The 17,389-nt window shown below is 42.0% G+C and overlaps 1 protein-coding gene across 1 annotated transcript in view; it reads left to right on the top strand.

Moving 5' to 3' along the window:
• LAMB1 (laminin subunit beta 1) overlaps positions 1–17,389 on the top strand; it is a 99,214-nt gene that overhangs the window by 35,794 nt on the left and 46,031 nt on the right. The window contains 10 exon segments of the mRNA XM_043965232.1: positions 1,402–1,537; positions 3,334–3,492; positions 3,739–3,866; positions 4,062–4,185; positions 5,967–6,171; positions 6,964–7,107; positions 8,145–8,376; positions 10,885–11,048; positions 13,373–13,597; positions 15,202–15,416. Coding sequence (XP_043821167.1) covers positions 1,402–1,537; positions 3,334–3,492; positions 3,739–3,866; positions 4,062–4,185; positions 5,967–6,171; positions 6,964–7,107; positions 8,145–8,376; positions 10,885–11,048; positions 13,373–13,597; positions 15,202–15,416 — 1,732 coding nt within the window.

A 17,389-nucleotide genomic window follows, 5' to 3' on the forward strand; every position in this document is an offset into this window, starting at 1 on the left:
ATACACATCTGCTGGGAAGGGAAATGGGATTCAGTCTTGTACTTATGATGTAATGTCTCATGCCTGAGCGGCTAGAAATGTCTTTTGTTGGGATGCTGTGCCAGAAGAGGCCCAGGTTCTAATTGGAACAAGCCTCCCTCTCCTGAGAATTGGTTTAGGGGATGTTAAGAATTTGTATCCCTTTAGGAAAACAACCACCTCCGTGGTGCACAGGAATGTGAGCACAGCTGGGATGTGGCAATGCTATTTTGGATCATTTTAAGGAACCGCACTTCTAAGTCAACCCGTGAAAAGCAGCTTGTCCTAACTGTGTAGTCTAAAGCGCATCTTAAGAGAGGATCTTGAGGTTTTGCGCCTACAGGTTGCCCTAAATTTTTAGATAGCATTTCCAAATGACATCTTTAATGGAGTTTTTAAAAGAGAGAGAGAGAGAGAGGGAGAGGGAGAGGGATGCTGGTCACTGTGGCCAAAAGAATTACTTACATAAATGACCATGTTCTTGATGAGCCTGGCCTGAGCTATCCTGGTCCCTGGAGAGCAGAAAGACTGTTACCAAAGACTGGAGTTAAAGCTTGGTGGAACCTGCCAGATCTTGCCCTCCATTGGCATCAACTTCAAAACCTCAGGGTTTTCTGAGCTCCATGGCAGGACATCAGAGTGGAATTTTTGGGGGGGTGGGAGAGGCAGTGTAGAGGGGACAGGGTAGAGGAAATGATCCAATTTTGCTTTATTCATAGGGTAATAGGGATAACAGGCATAGGCAGAAACTGGTGGAGTGCCAGTCACCTAGGAGCCTTATAAAAGAAATCCTTAGAAAACTGGAAACTCAGTAAAAAATGAGTATTTTCAAATGTGTGTTTTCCAGTCAGCCTTATTATGGGTATCTAGGTGGTTTGGCGGATAGAGCAATGGGCCTAATTAGAATCACAAAAACTTAAGTTTGAATCCTGCCCTAAATATTTAGTATCTGTGTGACCCTGGACAAGTCATGTAACCTCTGCCTGCCTCAGTTTCTTCATCTTTAAAATGGTGACAATAATGCCACCTATCTCCCAGGTTAAATGTGAGAATCCAATGAGATAATAATGGTAAAAGCACTTAGCATGGGTGCCTAGCACATAGTAAGTGGTATATAAATGTTAGTTATAATTATTATTGTTAATATTATCATTAACCTTTCTTTGCTTCCATTTCATCATCTGTAAAATGGAGGTTATAGCATGGGGTTATTGGGAGGATAACATATGTAAAGTATTTCACAAACCTTAATATTGCTAGCTGTTATTATTGTCACTAGTGTCATTATTATTAAGAAGAAGAAGAAATGTGGAACAATTTTTAATGAAGACATTTCAGCGTCTGAAAATCTGTAGGAAGTACAGCTTTATTTTTCTCTTTCAGTTGCTCAGCAGAATCAGGCCAGTGCCTGTGCAGGCCACATATGATCGGTCGACAGTGCAGTGAAGTGGAATCTGGTTATTACTTCACGACCCTGGATCATTACATCTATGAGGCAGAGGAAGCCCACTTTGGCCCCGTAAGTAGGAAAGTTCTCAGCACATGGGAAGAAGTCCGTGGACTCTCGTGGGCACCTCAGGGAACATCCAATAGGACCCATGAGGAAGAGATCTGTGATTTCTTTGGTGTAGGAAACTCCCTGTAGCAATGCAAGTTGGCATCTTCTCCGCAACAGGTCCTCTTAGTCACCGAGATGTTAAGAGACTTGCTTAGGGTCACAAAGTTGTAAGTGTCAGAGGTGAGATTTAAACCAACCAAGTCTTCTTAGGTTTGAGGCTGGCCCTATCCACTACCCTCTCTACTTGTATTGCAGAGCAGTTGGTAACATAACACTCCAGATACTGGAACAGGGGAGTTGACTGTAAAACAGGCATGTATAATTGTGTCTGCCAACCAATAATCACACTCATGTCCTTGGGTTTCCTAATAAGCGTTGTGCCTGGTGGCCAGACTTCTGGTACAGTGCTTCAGAACTTAAACTGTCACTGCTTTGAATGGATGAGCATAGCCCTGTTCCCATGCTGTCCTTGGAGAATTAAAGATGCCAGTCATAAAGCGAGATATAGCCTGACTCGGCATTGGTCTGGTCCAATAGGAAATCAGACAGGGGCTCATGATAGGGCAGGAGTAGGGATGGGGACTGTGATTGCATTTCTTGGGTGAGGCTACTCCCTCTACTGATACCAAGAAGCTCCCTTCTCTGAAACTTAGAGACTTGATAGAGTGGCCTCAAGCAGAGGTATCAAAGAGAAGGCCCCACATGCGGTCCAGGATACTTTAATGTACAACTTGAACCAGATTAAAATGTAGTTCTTATCTAATTTTAATGTGCTGATGTATTATTAAGAAAGGAAGGGCAGCTAGGTGGTGCAGTCGATAAAGCACCAGCCCGGGATTCAGGAGGACCCGAGTTCAAATCACTTAACCCTCACTGACCCACAAAAAAAAAAAAAAGAAAGGAAGAAATATATAAGTGGGAAGTTTTCTAAGTCAATATCTGTACCACAGGGAGCTTTATGTATAATCTAGTGGGCCCAATTTTTACTTAAGTTTGATACTACTGGCCTAGAACCTTGAGAATTGAAGTGACTTGCCCAGGATCACGTAGCCAGTAGATGTCTGAAGTTTATATTTTCCCCAAATAGTTACTAGGGGAGGCACTTTGGCCTTCTGAGTCCTCCTGGCCCTTGAGTTCTCCTTCAGCCCTTCCTTTAATTATATTATCCTATTTATCTTTTTTGTTTGTTTGTTTTTGGTTTGGTTTTTGGTTTGGGGGTTTTTGCTTTGTTTTGTTTTGTTTTGTTTTTTTGGTGAGGCAATTGGGGTTAAGTGACTTGCTCAGGATCACACAGCTAGTAAGTGTTAAGTGTCTGAGGCCGGATTTGAACTCAGGTCCTTCTGAATCCAGGGCCAGTGCTCTATCCACTGCACCACCTAGCTGCCCCTATCCTTTTTATCTTAAGGGAGATGTTCCCAACCACCCAAGTCTCATAGAACCTACAGTACCCACATAGTACTTACAGATTTAAGAAGAAAATGCTTTTTATCGCACAGGCTGCCCCAAAAGTCTTAGTGATTAAGCTTATTGAAGTTTGTTGAAGTTTAAACTGCACTAAGACTTTTGGGGCAGTGGGTATATGCAAATGGTTTCCCTCAGCCAACAGGAGCAAAAGATAGCATCTGACTTTGAAGGGGAAGAGGCATAGATAAAACATGTCTTAGTGACTTTAAATTTCTCAGCCCTCCTTGAATGTTTTAACTGATATGGTTTCCAATAGAAAGTCATTCTTTATTCCCCCCTCCCCGATTTTTCAGGGAGTCAGTATAGTGGAGAGGCAGTATATTCAGGATCGCATACCCTCCTGGACTGGAGCTGGCTTTGTCAGGGTACCCGAGGGGGCCTATTTGGAGTTTTTCATCGACAACATTCCATATTCCATGGAGTACGACATCCTTATTCGCTACGAGCCCCAGGTAAAAGATGATTCTAAGACTGTAAGTAAAGCAGGGGATGGGGATGGGAAGTACTGTTAGATCTGTGATTTGTCCTCAAGGGACCTTCTATGCATGGAATCATCATGTTCCATTGGAATAAATGAAACTCACTGACTTCCCCTGTAGGTGTCTACAAATGTTTATCTTTCTTGATTTGGCAAATGATTCTTTCAAAGCATCCTATAAATAGCATTGGGTTAACATGAGTGTTAAAAATTATCCTAGTTGCCAGATCACTGGGAAAAAGCTGTCATCACCGTGCAGCGTCCTGGAAGGATTCCCACGAGTAGCCGATGTGGTAACACTGTTCCCGATGATGACAACCAGGTTGTGTCGCTGTCGCCAGGATCCAGGTCAGTCTTACACTCGTGCCATTTTTTTCCCCATAAAATTGTAATATTCCGGTTCATTTTCTCCCCATAATTTCCTGGTGTTGGAGTCTGTTTGGTTATTATTTTCATTAGTGATTTGGAAACCATTTTGGTAGTACTTTGGTTGACCATTGTTTAAAATCCTTACAAGTTAATATTTGTTTTGTTTTTGAATAGATATGTTGTCCTTCCACGTCCTGTCTGCTTTGAGAAGGGTGTGAACTACACAGTGCGGTTGGAGTTACCTCAGTACACCTCCTCTGATAGTGGAGTAGAGAGCCCATACACCCTCATTGATTCAGTAAGTGAAAGATTGTGGTGGTTGTTTAGCCAGTTAGTCACGTCTGATTTTTTGTGAACCTGTTTGGGGTTTTCTTGGCAAACATACTGGAGTGGTTTGCCATTTCTTTCTCCAGTTCATTTTACAGATGAAGAAATTGAAGCCAGCAGGGTTAAGTGACTTTCCAAGGGTCACTAGCTAGGAAATATCTGAAGTTGGATTTGAACTCAGGTCCTCCTGTCTTCAGAGCCAGAGCTCTATCCACTGCACCTCCTAGCTGCCCTAAGTGCAAGATATTTCTGACAAATAGAAAAGAGGCTGAAGCTGTGTTATTTACTTCTGTGACAGTAGAGTAATAAAACTGAGAATATTTTGTGGAATTGTTACTTTTTTTCCCTTTTCTTGCTTCAGAGGTCCATTTGATTATTCGTTATAAAAAATCTTTTTATCTTATGGAAAAAAGTGGGAAACCTACTCCCTTTCTGGCCCCAGTTGCCATCCTTTGTAACTTTCTGGACCAAAGTACCTCTCAGTGGCTCCTGAGCTGCCATTTCCTTAATTGTGTGGTTTTCCCGATTAGACTGTAAACTCCTCGAGGGCAGGGGGACTCTTTTTTGTTTTTGTTTTTGTTGGGTTTGGGGGGGGCGGTTGGTGAGGCAATTGGGGTTAAGTGACTTGCCCAGGGTCACATAGCTAGTAAGTGTCAAGTATCTGAGGCTGGATTTGAACTCAGGCCCTCCTGACTCCAGGGCCAGTGCTCTATCCACTGCACCACCTAGCTGCCCCGGGGGCTCTTTTTGTATTCCCAGGGCTTCCTTTTGTATTGGTATTCCCAGGTGTTAGCACAGTATATGGTTCATCATAAATGCTTAACAAATACTAATGATAATGATAGGTAACATAAAGCACTTACCACATGCCAGGCCCTCTGTCACATGCTCTACAGTTATTATTTTATTTGACCCTCACAACAACCTTGGAAAGTAGGTGCTATTATCATTTTTCAAATGAGGACATTGAGGCAGCGGTTCAGTGACTCACTTGGGTTCACATAGATAGTAAGTGTCTGGGTCTGGATTTGAACTCAAGTCTTCCTGACTCCAGACCCAGAATTCTGTCCGTTGCACCAGCTAGCTTTTGGTCATTCTAATGATGCCCTAAGCATATTATGGTTAATATTTGTGCAAAGATGGGGGTCCCATGAGGAAGATGTTTCATAAATATCTATTATGTAGGGTCAACTAGGGTTTCTTCTGTAATATGACTTCATATAAAACTTTATTTTGCAGTGGTCTATTGCAGTCATATAGTATTTTCCTTTTTTTTCTTTTCTTTCTTTCTTTTTTTTTTTTTTTTTGGTGGGGCAATGAGGGTTAAGTGACTTGCCCAGGGTCACACAGCTAGTAAGTATCAAGTATTTGAGCCTGGATTTTAACTCTGGTCCTCCTGAATTCAGGGCTAATGTTTTATCCAATACTCTACCTAACTGTCCCCTGCAGTTATTATAGTATTGCATATTACAGTTGTTAGTGTCAGACTCAAACTGTAATATTCTGGAGCGCAGAACTCATTAAACTTAATATGTCTCCTAGTGTCTAACATACTATTTTGCACATAGTAGGAGCTTAATAACTATTTGTAGTGTTGCATTTGTAAAAAGATATTTAAAATTTATTATTAAATGAACCAAGATTTCTGTTGTTGTTTTTTTCTCTGTTGGAAAAGCAAATTCTTGAAAACCAGTAGTAGCATAATAAGATAAGAAAACCCCTCGAGCATTATTTTTTTTTTTACCCCCACAGCTGGTTCTCATGCCTTACTGTAAATCCTTGGATATATTCACCGTTGGCGGCTCTGGAGATGGTCTGATCACTAACAGTGCTTGGGAGACCTTTCAAAGATACCGGTGTTTGGAGAATAGCAGAAGTGTTGTAAAAACCCCCATGACAGACGTATGCAGGAACATTATCTTCAGTATCTCTGCCCTGCTGCACCAGACAGGACTGGGTAGGTACAAGTTCTTTCATTTGCTGAGCTAGCAGACACATTACTGTTAGCTGAAAGGAAGTAGCCGCTGACCGTGCTGCTGCTGAAAAGTATAATCAGCACACTGAGGTCCCTCCCAGGGAAACCCAACAGGCTGAATGCTGCCTCCATCACTTGTACACACACAAGTCACATGGCAAATGCTGAGGTGGTGGATTCTCTCTCGGGACACCAGGGCTTTTTTATATGTATAATTTTGTTTTTCTCTTTATTCTTCATCACTTTCGGTGGTGTAGTGCCTTCGAAGGACTTTTCAACAGGGAGTTTTAATGGTGAATTTTCAAAGATTTAACTTAGGACCACTGGGAAATGAGAGAAAAAGACAATATATGTGGGTAGGGTCAGAAGAATGCTAAAGAGATGGAATCCATTCTTTTTTCAATACAGGGTCAGCAGTAAACCCAAAAGGTCGTAAGGCCTTTGCCCTAGAGATCTGTGGGATAACTAATGATGTGTGAGCTTTACACAGGATAAGGAAGAAGCAGCCAAGGACCTGGGAATGCTACCCATATGGAGATTTTCCCAGAATGCCTTGTATCTGTCATTCATCCCTGCTTCTCCATCCTCTTCATCAGGGAAGAGGTGATGTCATCAAATGCAGTATTCTAATGGCACCAAAAAAGGCAAAAGAAAATCAGTGCAACCTCATGAAGGGGGATAGAGTAGAAAGAAGGAATTTGCAACACAGTGTGTTGGTTTCTTTAAGTAACGATACATTTGTTCTATAGATTCTTCCATTTCTCCGCTTTTCAGCTTGTGAGTGTGATCCTCAAGGCTCCTTAAGTTCTGTCTGTGACCCTAACGGAGGCCAGTGCCAGTGCCGCCCTAATGTTGTTGGAAGAAAGTGTGACAGATGTGCCCCGGGCACTTTTGGATTTGGCCCCAGTGGGTGCAAACGTAAGTTACTTGAGACAGATTTAAATTTCTTTTCTTCCTTCCTTTCTTTTTTTTTCTTTTGTGAAGTAAGATGAATTGAATGATGCCAGAAATTGTTATTGGTATATTTCAAAAGGCCACTTTTCACTCTCCAAACAGTTCGTTTGCTTCCATTTCCATTCAGAGCCATTTTCAATTACATACCCAGCTTTTGGTAGAATTGTACAATAGTTGGGAAGGACCATGGAGTCTAGCCCCTGCCCAAATCATGAATCTTTCTCTACATATACCCTTAAAACCTTCCCAGGGGCAGCTAGGTGGTGCAGTGGATAGAGCACCGGCCCTGGAGTCAGGAGGACCTGAGTTCAAATTCGGCCTCAGACACTTAACACTTACTAGCTATGTGACCCTGGGCAAGTCACTTAACCCCAATTGCCTTGACCAAAACAAAACAAAACAAAACCAAAACCTTCCCAGGACCAAGTAACTTCCTAGCCCACAAGAGACGGCTTTTTGGACAGCTCTAATTGATAGAAACTTTTTTTTTTCCTTATGTAAAGTGCAAATCCGCCTGAGAGTAATTTTCAGTTTTACCTCTGCATTTAATAAAACAAGTCTAATGACCTCCATATGACGACCTTTAAAATACTTGAAAATTGCTCTCGTATCCAGCCCTCTCCAACTTTCCTCCGTAAAAATACCCCCAATTACTTTGAGGCAGCTAGGTGAAACAATGGATGGAGGACACTAGGCCTGGATTTAGGAAGACCTGAGTTCAAATCCAGCCTCAGACGCATGTTAGAGTTTACTGCTGTTTGCCTCAGTTCCATCCCCATAAAGTGGGGGCAATAATAGCACCTACCTCAAAGGGTGGTTGTGAGGATCAAATGAGGTGATATTTGTAAAAGCATTTAGCACAATCCCTGGTGCTTAATAAGTCCTTATCCTCTTCCCTTCCTTTAAAGCGTCCTAGTGTGGTGTGTTAGGGATAATGGTGATTGGTACCCTTTCAATCCAACTTAACTCTTTCTGAGTTTTTTACTCCTTTCTTTTCTCAGCTTGCGACTGCCACATGCAAGGTTCCGTCAATGCCTTCTGTGACCCAGTTACTGGCCAGTGTCACTGTTTCCAAGGGGTCTATGCCCGGCAGTGTGACCGATGCCTCCCTGGTTACTGGGGCTTTCCAAGCTGCCAACCATGTCAGTGTAATGGGCATGCAGATGATTGCGATCCCATTTCGGGAGAATGTTTCGGGTGTCAGGACTATACTTCGGGTCATAACTGTGAAAGGTATGTGAGAGCTGCCTGTTGAAGCAGCTTCGGGAGTGATTAAATGTAACTGACTTTACTGATTAAATTCAACTTTCTGCAAGCAATGCCTCCCTGCAGATGACAGAATTCATTTTCTATTTTCTGTGTTTTATTGATTCCTGTTCTTTGTATTCTCCAACAAACCTTGGGAGAAACACTCCATTTGAAAGAAAAGTATTTCCAAGAGTTTTAGCCTACAAAGAAATAATAGTGATGGCTATAGCTCACAGTTATATAGTCCCTTAAAGATGGCAAAATGCTTTAGAAATGTCTCATTTTATCTTCATTCCCATTTTACAAATGAGGAAACCGAGGCAGGCAGCAGTTAAGTGACTTGCCCAGAGTTTTATGTATATAGTTATATAGCTAGTAAGTGACTGAAGCAGGATCTGAACTCAGTTCTTCCTGAGTCCAGGTGTAGAGTCCACTATACATCGTAGAAGCAACCTAGAGCTAAGGATGACCACCTGCCCCACCTTGGTGGTTGGCAAACTAGGTAAAAGAAGATCAGTGACTCGGTATGACATTATGACTGTGGAATATGAGGACGAAAGCCTAAAGTATATGGCCTTTGCTCTGTGCCATCCGTTTTATATGGAAAAGACACCACAGATATTTGGCAGGACAACTTGCCTAGTAAAGATCATGAGCCTCCTGTGACCAAAGGATCCAGACACTATTTTATAAGGAACCAAAGGTTCCTATAAACTAGTATGGTTTCTTGGAATAGAGAACTGGCCTCAGAGTCAGAAGGACCTGGGTTCAAGAACCGCTGCTGACCCTCTGGCTGTGTGACCCTGGGACAGCACTTAAGGTCTCGGTGTCCCAGGCCTCTGTAAAACCAAGTGGCCAAGATGTCTTCATGGAAAGTTTCCCCGCTGTGATTTCCTATACAGCAGTCACTTAACTCATCTTAGCCTCAATTTTCTCATCTCTAAAAAGGGGACAGTAGCCCTTCATATACAACATAAGACTTCTGTGAGGATCAAATTAAATTATTTATGTTAAAATGCGTTTTGGGGAAATAGTAATTAGGGGAGGTTTGTATCTTTCATTGATATAAAGAATTCCTGGGAAAGAAATGACTGATTCATGTCAGCAGCTGCTTACCTGGGGTGGTAAAAGGTTAAATGATTCATCCAGAGTCACATAGTCAGTATGTGTCAGAGGCAGGTTTTGAACCCACATCTTCCTGACTCTGAGGCCAGCTCTCTGTTCACTGAGCCATGTTCCCTCTCTTTTATTTGCATAGTGGATAGAGCACTAGAGTGGGAATCAGGAAGATCTGGGTTCAAATCAAGCCTCAGACATTAGCTGTGTGATTCTGGGCAAGTCTTTAACCTCTGCCTGCCACAGTTTCCTCATCTGAAAAATGGTGATAATAATAGCTCCTACTCCCCAGGGTTGTGGTAAGGATAAAATGAGATATTGGAAAGTACTTTGCAAACCATAAAGTGCTATATAAATGCTAACTATTATCACCATTGTCATCATCATTATTATACCCTCAAAAATGTGTACAAAGGCACATGTACACCTATAGCTAATTACTTCTCCATGTCCATAGAGGACCGGATGAGGAAGACTGCTGTTTTTGATCATTTCCTACATGTGTTTCTTTCATTGTTCCTATTGAAAACTGGTGAAGAGCAGAGCATGAGAGTGCAGATGGGAAAGGAGAGTCGTGGGATACAGAGAAAGGAAAAACAGCAATGGCTTTTCCAATTCTAGTTCTGGGCCAGTCACATTGTGAGCAGCATATGAAAGGATATCCTGTGTGAATTTTTGTGATATTGCTATTCATGCTTGCCATTTTGTGTTTAAATAATGAAGGGTTTTATTTTGCCTATGGGAGAAGGGGAGTGGGCGTGAGAGAAGGTCTTAGCCTAGGCCTGGATAAAATATAATTTTAATAAATGTTTGGAATTCTGAGATCTAGTTTGGGCCAATTTCTCATTCTTTTCCCCCCTGTTCCCAAAGTTAATTAATCAAGAGTTCAAATCCTGTGAACTTGACAGGGAAGCTCTGATCTCAGATTTCCCCGCGGGGATGCAGGGAATCCACCTTCTGTTTCTGCCAGATTCTGTTTGGATGGATTTCACCCAGGGAATCTTAGGAAACCCTCTTTAGGATAGTTTTGAGAAATAACTATAAAACTGCAGCATCTATACAGATTTTCCTACTGTGTAACCCTGAGTGCCAAGGAAAATACCTTTACAATAGTACAATTCATGATCTTTTGGAACAGCACTTCATTTTATAGAATGCTTTTATTCTTTGAATCAGCCTCTCATCCTCTCCTCTTTCTACTTTCTTGTCCTTAGGTAGTTTGGGTAGAATATGCCATTCAGGAAAAAACAAAAATGAAAGAGTGAAAACTGTACTGAGTTTTGGCTAGTCCTTAACTGGTTGTGTTAACTGTGAGAATATTGGATGAGATGACCTTAAAAGCCACTTCCACCTCTAACTTGTTCATGCTTGGTATAGGTGCTTGCCTGGCTATTACGGAGACCCCATCATTGGTTCAGGAGATCACTGTCGCCCCTGCCCATGCCCAGATGGTCCAGAAAGTGGACGACAGTTTGCTGATACCTGTTATCAAGATCCTATTACTTTGCAGCTTGTTTGTGTCTGTAATCCTGGATACCTAGGTAAATGGTGGGCATGTGTCTTTGCAGTCCAGAGAAGGCAAAGAATGAGCAAAGTGTTTGAGTGGTGAATTATCTGGGAAATACCCACCAAAAAGCCATTTTAATGCATGACCAGATAGTTTCATTTTCAAAGTAATTAAAAGTTATGGGTCTCTAAAGTTGTAATAGTACCTTTTACTATTTTTACATGTGGAAATATACCCACTTCTTGATTGTGTGTAGTAATAATGGATAACAGAAAACAGGAGTGGTATGGAGATTATGGATAGTCCTCAAATCCATAAGTTATTTTGCCATGGTTACTAAATAACAGGAAGATGAATGGATTTTAGGTTCACTTCCTTTTCTTACCTCTATCCAACCTCTCATAAAGTTAACAAGCAATGAAATGGTCAGAGGCATACAATAGGAGGTAAGAAGAGGAAAAGCAAGAGATTAGGACCATCCATACTCATATTCAGGCACATGGGGTCACATATATTACATTTTCTTAATGTTTTTGGACCTTTGTTATATGTGTCTTGATGGAAAGAGCACAACTTCTGGAGTCTGACTGCCTGTGTGACCTTGGGCACTTAACATCCTGGGCCCTCAATTTCTCCATCTCCAAAATAAAGGGATAGGACTACATGTTATTAGAAAGTCCTTCACAGCTCAGTATCTATGATCCTTTGCTCCCCACCCAATTCATGAACCTTACTTAGAATAAGAGCTATGCTTAGCTCACTCACTGTGAGAAAGAATCCTCCACTCCCCCTTTTTCCCCATTTTTAATTCTTACAGCTATTTTCACCCAGCACTTTTGTGCTCAGCAGTTCTTGGCAAATATTTACACTAATAGCTTTGAGATACCTGTGGGGAAACACTCAGCATCAATGTCACTTTCCCTTGTTAACGGTCCTAAAACTTTTGAATAGAAATAAGTTTTTCCAGTTACTTTGGCAATTCCTTGGATTAGAATGTTGTAACATCTGAATGTGCATCTTTCCTACCTTTACCCAGCACCCTGTTCCATATCTGTTGTGTAGACAACACTACCCATAGAATGGTGAGGTTAGGCCATATATTTTCCCCTTCACAATAAGAATATGATTTGATTCAATATGGAAGTCTTTCCCCTTCAAAATATGTTCAATCCGGGGCAGCTAGGTGGCGCAGTGGATAAAGCACTGGCACTGGATTCAGGAGGACCCGAGTTCAAATCCAGCTCAGACACTTGACACTTACTAGCTGTGTGACCCTAGGCAAGTCACTTAACCCCAATTGCCTCACCAAAAAATATATATATGTGTGTGTGTGTGTGTGTGTGTGTGTGTGTGTGTGTGTGTGTGTGTGTGTTCAATCCAAATGTATTAAACATACACTCAGATTAAAAATATTAATTGAAGAAATGATTCAATTCAGTAATCATTTGTTATGATGATATAAAAAGATAACACTGCCCCTGCCCTCAAAGTTACAAGGCCCTTTCTCTATATAATTTCAATCCTCACAACAGCCCTGTTGTGGGTTACAAAGTTTTAGAACTCAAAATTTTAAAAAAACAAATGATAAAAATTGTTTTTATGTGTAATTGGGAAAAAACAAAATAAAGTGCTTTGCCAGCCTTCAAGCACTATATAAATGCTACTGGTTATTATCTCCATTTTGCAGATGAGGAAACTGAAGCTCTGATAAATGACCCAAGGTAATAGATATTAACCTAGCTAGTTCTTCTGACTCTAAATTTTTCCATCCTACCGCACTGCTAGCATTTCTTTGCTGCACTGCCTCACTGTGGCATGGAGGTCACTGAATTCTCCAAGGCCAATGGAGCAGAATGTAAAGTATGGCAGGTGTGAATGCGGTCCTCACGTCAGATCCATCCGTATCTGTTGGTCCGAGGACTAGCTTGGCCAAGTTCAGTAAGGCACATCTCTCCAAGGTGCTCACAAACTGTCAACATTTTCAGTCCTAGCAGCTCTCACAAATGATCTAATTTGTATACGGGTTGACCAAGACCAGTATGTGATAGGATCATAGTTTTAGAGCTGGGAGAGACCTTGTAAATCACCAAGTGCTCACCCTCTCCCCTCGTTTAACAGATCCAAGCCCCAGGCTGCTAATTGATTTGCCCATGGTCATATAGATACTAAGTGGCAGGAGTCAGGATTTGAACCCAGACCTTCCCACTCCAAATCCAGTGCTCTTCAGTGACAAAACGGAAGCTCCTCCAGATGTGGGCATATGTCTCAACCTCTGTTAACATTTTGTCATTGAACAATCTTGACCCTCCACCTTTTCAGGGAACCAGCTAAAATGCCCTTGGTTATTTTCACCCACAGGAGCCAGATGTGACGAATGCGCCTCGGGCTACTTCGGGAATCCCGAAGACGTTGGAGGGGTGTGCCAACAGTGCCAGTGCCATAACAATATCGACACAACCGACCCAGAGGCCTGTGACAAAGGGACTGGCAGGTGCCTCAGGTGCCTGTACCACACTGAGGGGGAAAACTGCCAGCTTTGCAAATTCGGGTATTACGGAGACGCGCTTCGGCAGGATTGTAGAAGTAAGAGACCAGACAAAGTCCCGCATTAATCACCAGTGGCTTCGGGGATCAGGCCGTCTCAGATGGATTTCATTCAGGGAATGTTTGCAAACACGCGAATTAGTATCCCTAGTCGTGTTAGTGTCTCTATTAAACAGGAAGAATGACGGGGTTCCTATTTTGCCGTTTTTTTCACCCTGATTTTCTGGCCTAATTCAGACTCGGGAACCAGTCAGCTCATAGCTTGAAGGAAGAAGGCATTACCTCTCTAGCTGTTTAAGATGATGATACCCTATTCGTACAGTGCTTTAATTTTGAATTACACCTAGGAGATAATAGTTACCAATAGAGGTTTTTGGAGTGTAAATGTATGAACAATCATGGACAGGCCATGAGACTAGAATGAGAGATAGTTGATGGATAACTTGAGGGTTCTATTCAATGATATGAACAGAAGGCTCAGAGGCCTCCCATCCTACTGGGTGAATAAATGCTTTTACTTGCTTTATGCACAATGCACATCGCTAGGAATCAGTGAATGAAAAACCATTTATTAAGTGCTTAGTGTGTACCAGTAAGTATCTAACTTTTAGGAAGACATAGATAAAGGTTGCACAGGATGAACAGGAAGGAATGGGTTGTGAGTTCTTGAAGGTAATGGTCATATCCATGAGACTAGATCACTTTGAGTATTGGCGATGCAGAACCATTATTGCTATGTGTCAGGTGCTGTTGTTAGGTACTGGATTGGTTAGGAGTTGGTCAAATTAAACAATCCGAATGGAAAAGCTTTAAGTTTTCTGACGTCTCCTGATTTGGAATCTTCCAATTGAAGGGGCAAAAGCAGACTGACATCCATGAAGGCGATCAGGCTTTGTGCCTGTTCCCTCTCTTGTAATTCATTGTTTTCCCCTTATCAAGAGATTATCCATGGTCATTTCCTGTTGCTATTAAACTCAAGCCCCTGGGGCCCTAGCTTTTAAACAAACATCTCTGGTATGTTAAGGAATAGCAAGACTGGATTCCTTGAAGATGTGAAGCAAAGCACCCTTCAAAATAAAGTAACTGGAGAGGTTTTTATCTACCTGAAACATTCTAATTTTTATTCTCCCCTTTGCTACCTATAGCAGAGAATTCACAATTATTAGGTGTTTCAATAACCATTTGTTTGTTTTTAATTTGTATCTCCAATTCTTTGTCTCTTCTACCACAATGCCGTGCATGCAGTAAATGTTTATTGACTGGCTGGTGATGGTGCAAAACCAGTTTATCAAAACTTCATGCATGGTTAATGTAAAAGGTGCATCACGGTGAATTAGTGAATGAAAAAAGCATTTATTAATTGTTTACCTTGTGCCACGAACTGTGATAGGCATCAATCTATCATGACAATATCTTCACCCTATTGAATGGCATGGGAATGTCAGAGGAGCTGTATTAGGTATAATCCTTCTGATGCCCTCGTCCTTGTCTTATTTCTAGGTATCTTTTATTTATCCCCTTCGCTTCCCTCCCATTTCTTGAAAGCTTTGTTGCAAGAAGTTAGGGGCAGAAGAACAGGAATCAGACCAGTGAAGCTTGGTACACTTCCCCATCGCATTTCTATTGCTCTTCTTATCTTGCAGAATGTGTTTGTAATTATCTGGGTACCGTCCAGGAACACTGTGATGGCTCTGACTGTCAGTGTGACAAGATAAGCGGGCAGTGCCTATGCCTTCCAAACGTGATTGGGCAGAACTGTGATCACTGTGCACCCAACACCTGGAACCTGGCCAGCGGGACGGGCTGCGAACCCTGCAGCTGTGACGCTACCCATTCTTTTGGCCCATCCTGCAACGAGGTAAGGGGGCAGGCGGTGTTGACCCCCCCCCCCCCACGGCTCATGGGGACATGCCTGTTTAAGCCTTCCCTGGGGTCTGAACCACAATACCATGGGGGCTGATATGTATTGAAGAGCTATGATGGAAGCTGCTCATTTTGAATGGAATTGAGTTGCTTTTTGATCCTAGGCAGGTGAATTAAATTTCCAGCACAGCTGGAAGGGGAACCAAACATCTGTATCCATTATTATGCCAAATGGTGTCGTGTTTCCTGGAGACACACTGAAAATAAACTCTCCAAGTCAAATCCAGTCAAAGGTGACCTTGGGTTCTAGCTTTGATTTACGAGGATAAAAGCATGGCAGAGAAAAGATGTAAACACAAGTCCAGCATGCTAGGGAAAGGCTGGCTTGGTCATCCAGGTCCCATTTGGATTCCTCAATATTTAGAGGAAAATAACATTTTTTGCTAGCTAACATGAGCCGAGCCTTTCTCAGGAGAAGAAAAACATTCATGCTTTTGTACTTCAATAAATCAACGAGCATTTATTAAGCAACTATTATGCATCTAATGGAGAAGGCAGTGGCAAACCACTCCGGTATCTTTGCCAGGAAATCCCAAATGGGGTCATGTGAAGAGTTGGATGTAACTAGAACAACTGAATAACCAAAAATGTACCTAATACTCTCTAGGCATTGGTGATACAAAGGCAAAAAAAGAAAAGACTCCCTCCTCTCAGAAAGCTTAGATTCTATCTTGGGATACAATATGTTAGTGTGAGTATAATAAGTATTTTTAAATTACATTAATTAATATAAATACATATAAAATATTTAGGGTAAATAGGGTGAAACGTATAAATAAAAATACGAGATAGGCTGGAGGTGGAGCCCTCGTAGGGGAAGGGATCAAGAAATGCTTCGTGTAGAAGGAGATGGTGCTTGAGTTGCATTTTGAAGTCAGTGGGGGGTGGGGTTCCATCTGACAGGTGAGGAGGAGAGTGCATTTAATGCATGGAGGGACTCCTGAGCAAATCTAGAGGTGGAAAATGGAGTGTTGCATGTGAGGAACAGAGAAAACGGAGGTTTGAACAGACTATAGTGTCGGCACAAGAGAGGTAAGGGGCTTTGAAGATAGGTTGTGGGCATGGGCTTTTACATGGTATCCTAGAATCAATAAAGAGCCACTTGAGTGGGGAGAGAGAAGTGATACGGTCATTTTTTGTTATTGTTCAATCTTTTTTCAGTCATGTCCAACTCTTTGTGACCCCATTTGGGGTTTTCTTACAGTGTTTTGCCTTTTCTTTCTCCAGCTCATTTTACAGATGAGGAAACTGAGACAAACTGAGGGTTAAGTGACTTGTCTAGGATCACACAGATCAGGTCTGAGGACGGATTTGAACTCGTATCTGCATTTAAAAGAAATTGTTTTGGCAGCTGTGTGGAAAAATGGGTGGAAGTTGTAAAGAGGAAAATCTAGAAAACAAAACATAAAAACTTCCTAACAATTAAGCCTTCAAAAAATGGAGCAGGCCACTTAGAGAGGGGGTGGGTTCCCCCTCATGGGAGGTCTTAGAGCAGGGACTAGGTGAGCACCTATTGGGGAGGTTATAGTGGAGAATCTTGTGTTGGACTAAACCACTTAGGTACTTTCAAATTCTCTGATTCTGTGGAGGACAGATTGTAGTGGAAAGCTACGTGAGGAAAGCCGATTAGAGTGTCAAGGCAGTAGTCCAGGCAAGTGGTGATGAGGACCTCTCTGAGGTGGTGGCTGCAGTGTAAGAGATGCAGGGGATAGAACTGGCAAGATATGGTAACTGGTGGGATAATATTAGGTGAGGGAAAGTGAAGAGTCAAGGATAACGCCTGGATATAGACCTGGGAGACTGGAAGAATGGTGGTGCCTGTGAGAGAAAAAAGAGTTTGCTGGGTGTGTGAGTTTGGGGAAAGATCATGGGTTCTCTTTTGGCTGTACTAAGTTTAAGGTGTCTTTG

This window comes from Dromiciops gliroides, chromosome 5 (genome assembly GCF_019393635.1).
Source record: "Dromiciops gliroides isolate mDroGli1 chromosome 5, mDroGli1.pri, whole genome shotgun sequence".
NCBI lineage: Eukaryota > Metazoa > Chordata > Mammalia > Microbiotheria > Microbiotheriidae > Dromiciops > Dromiciops gliroides.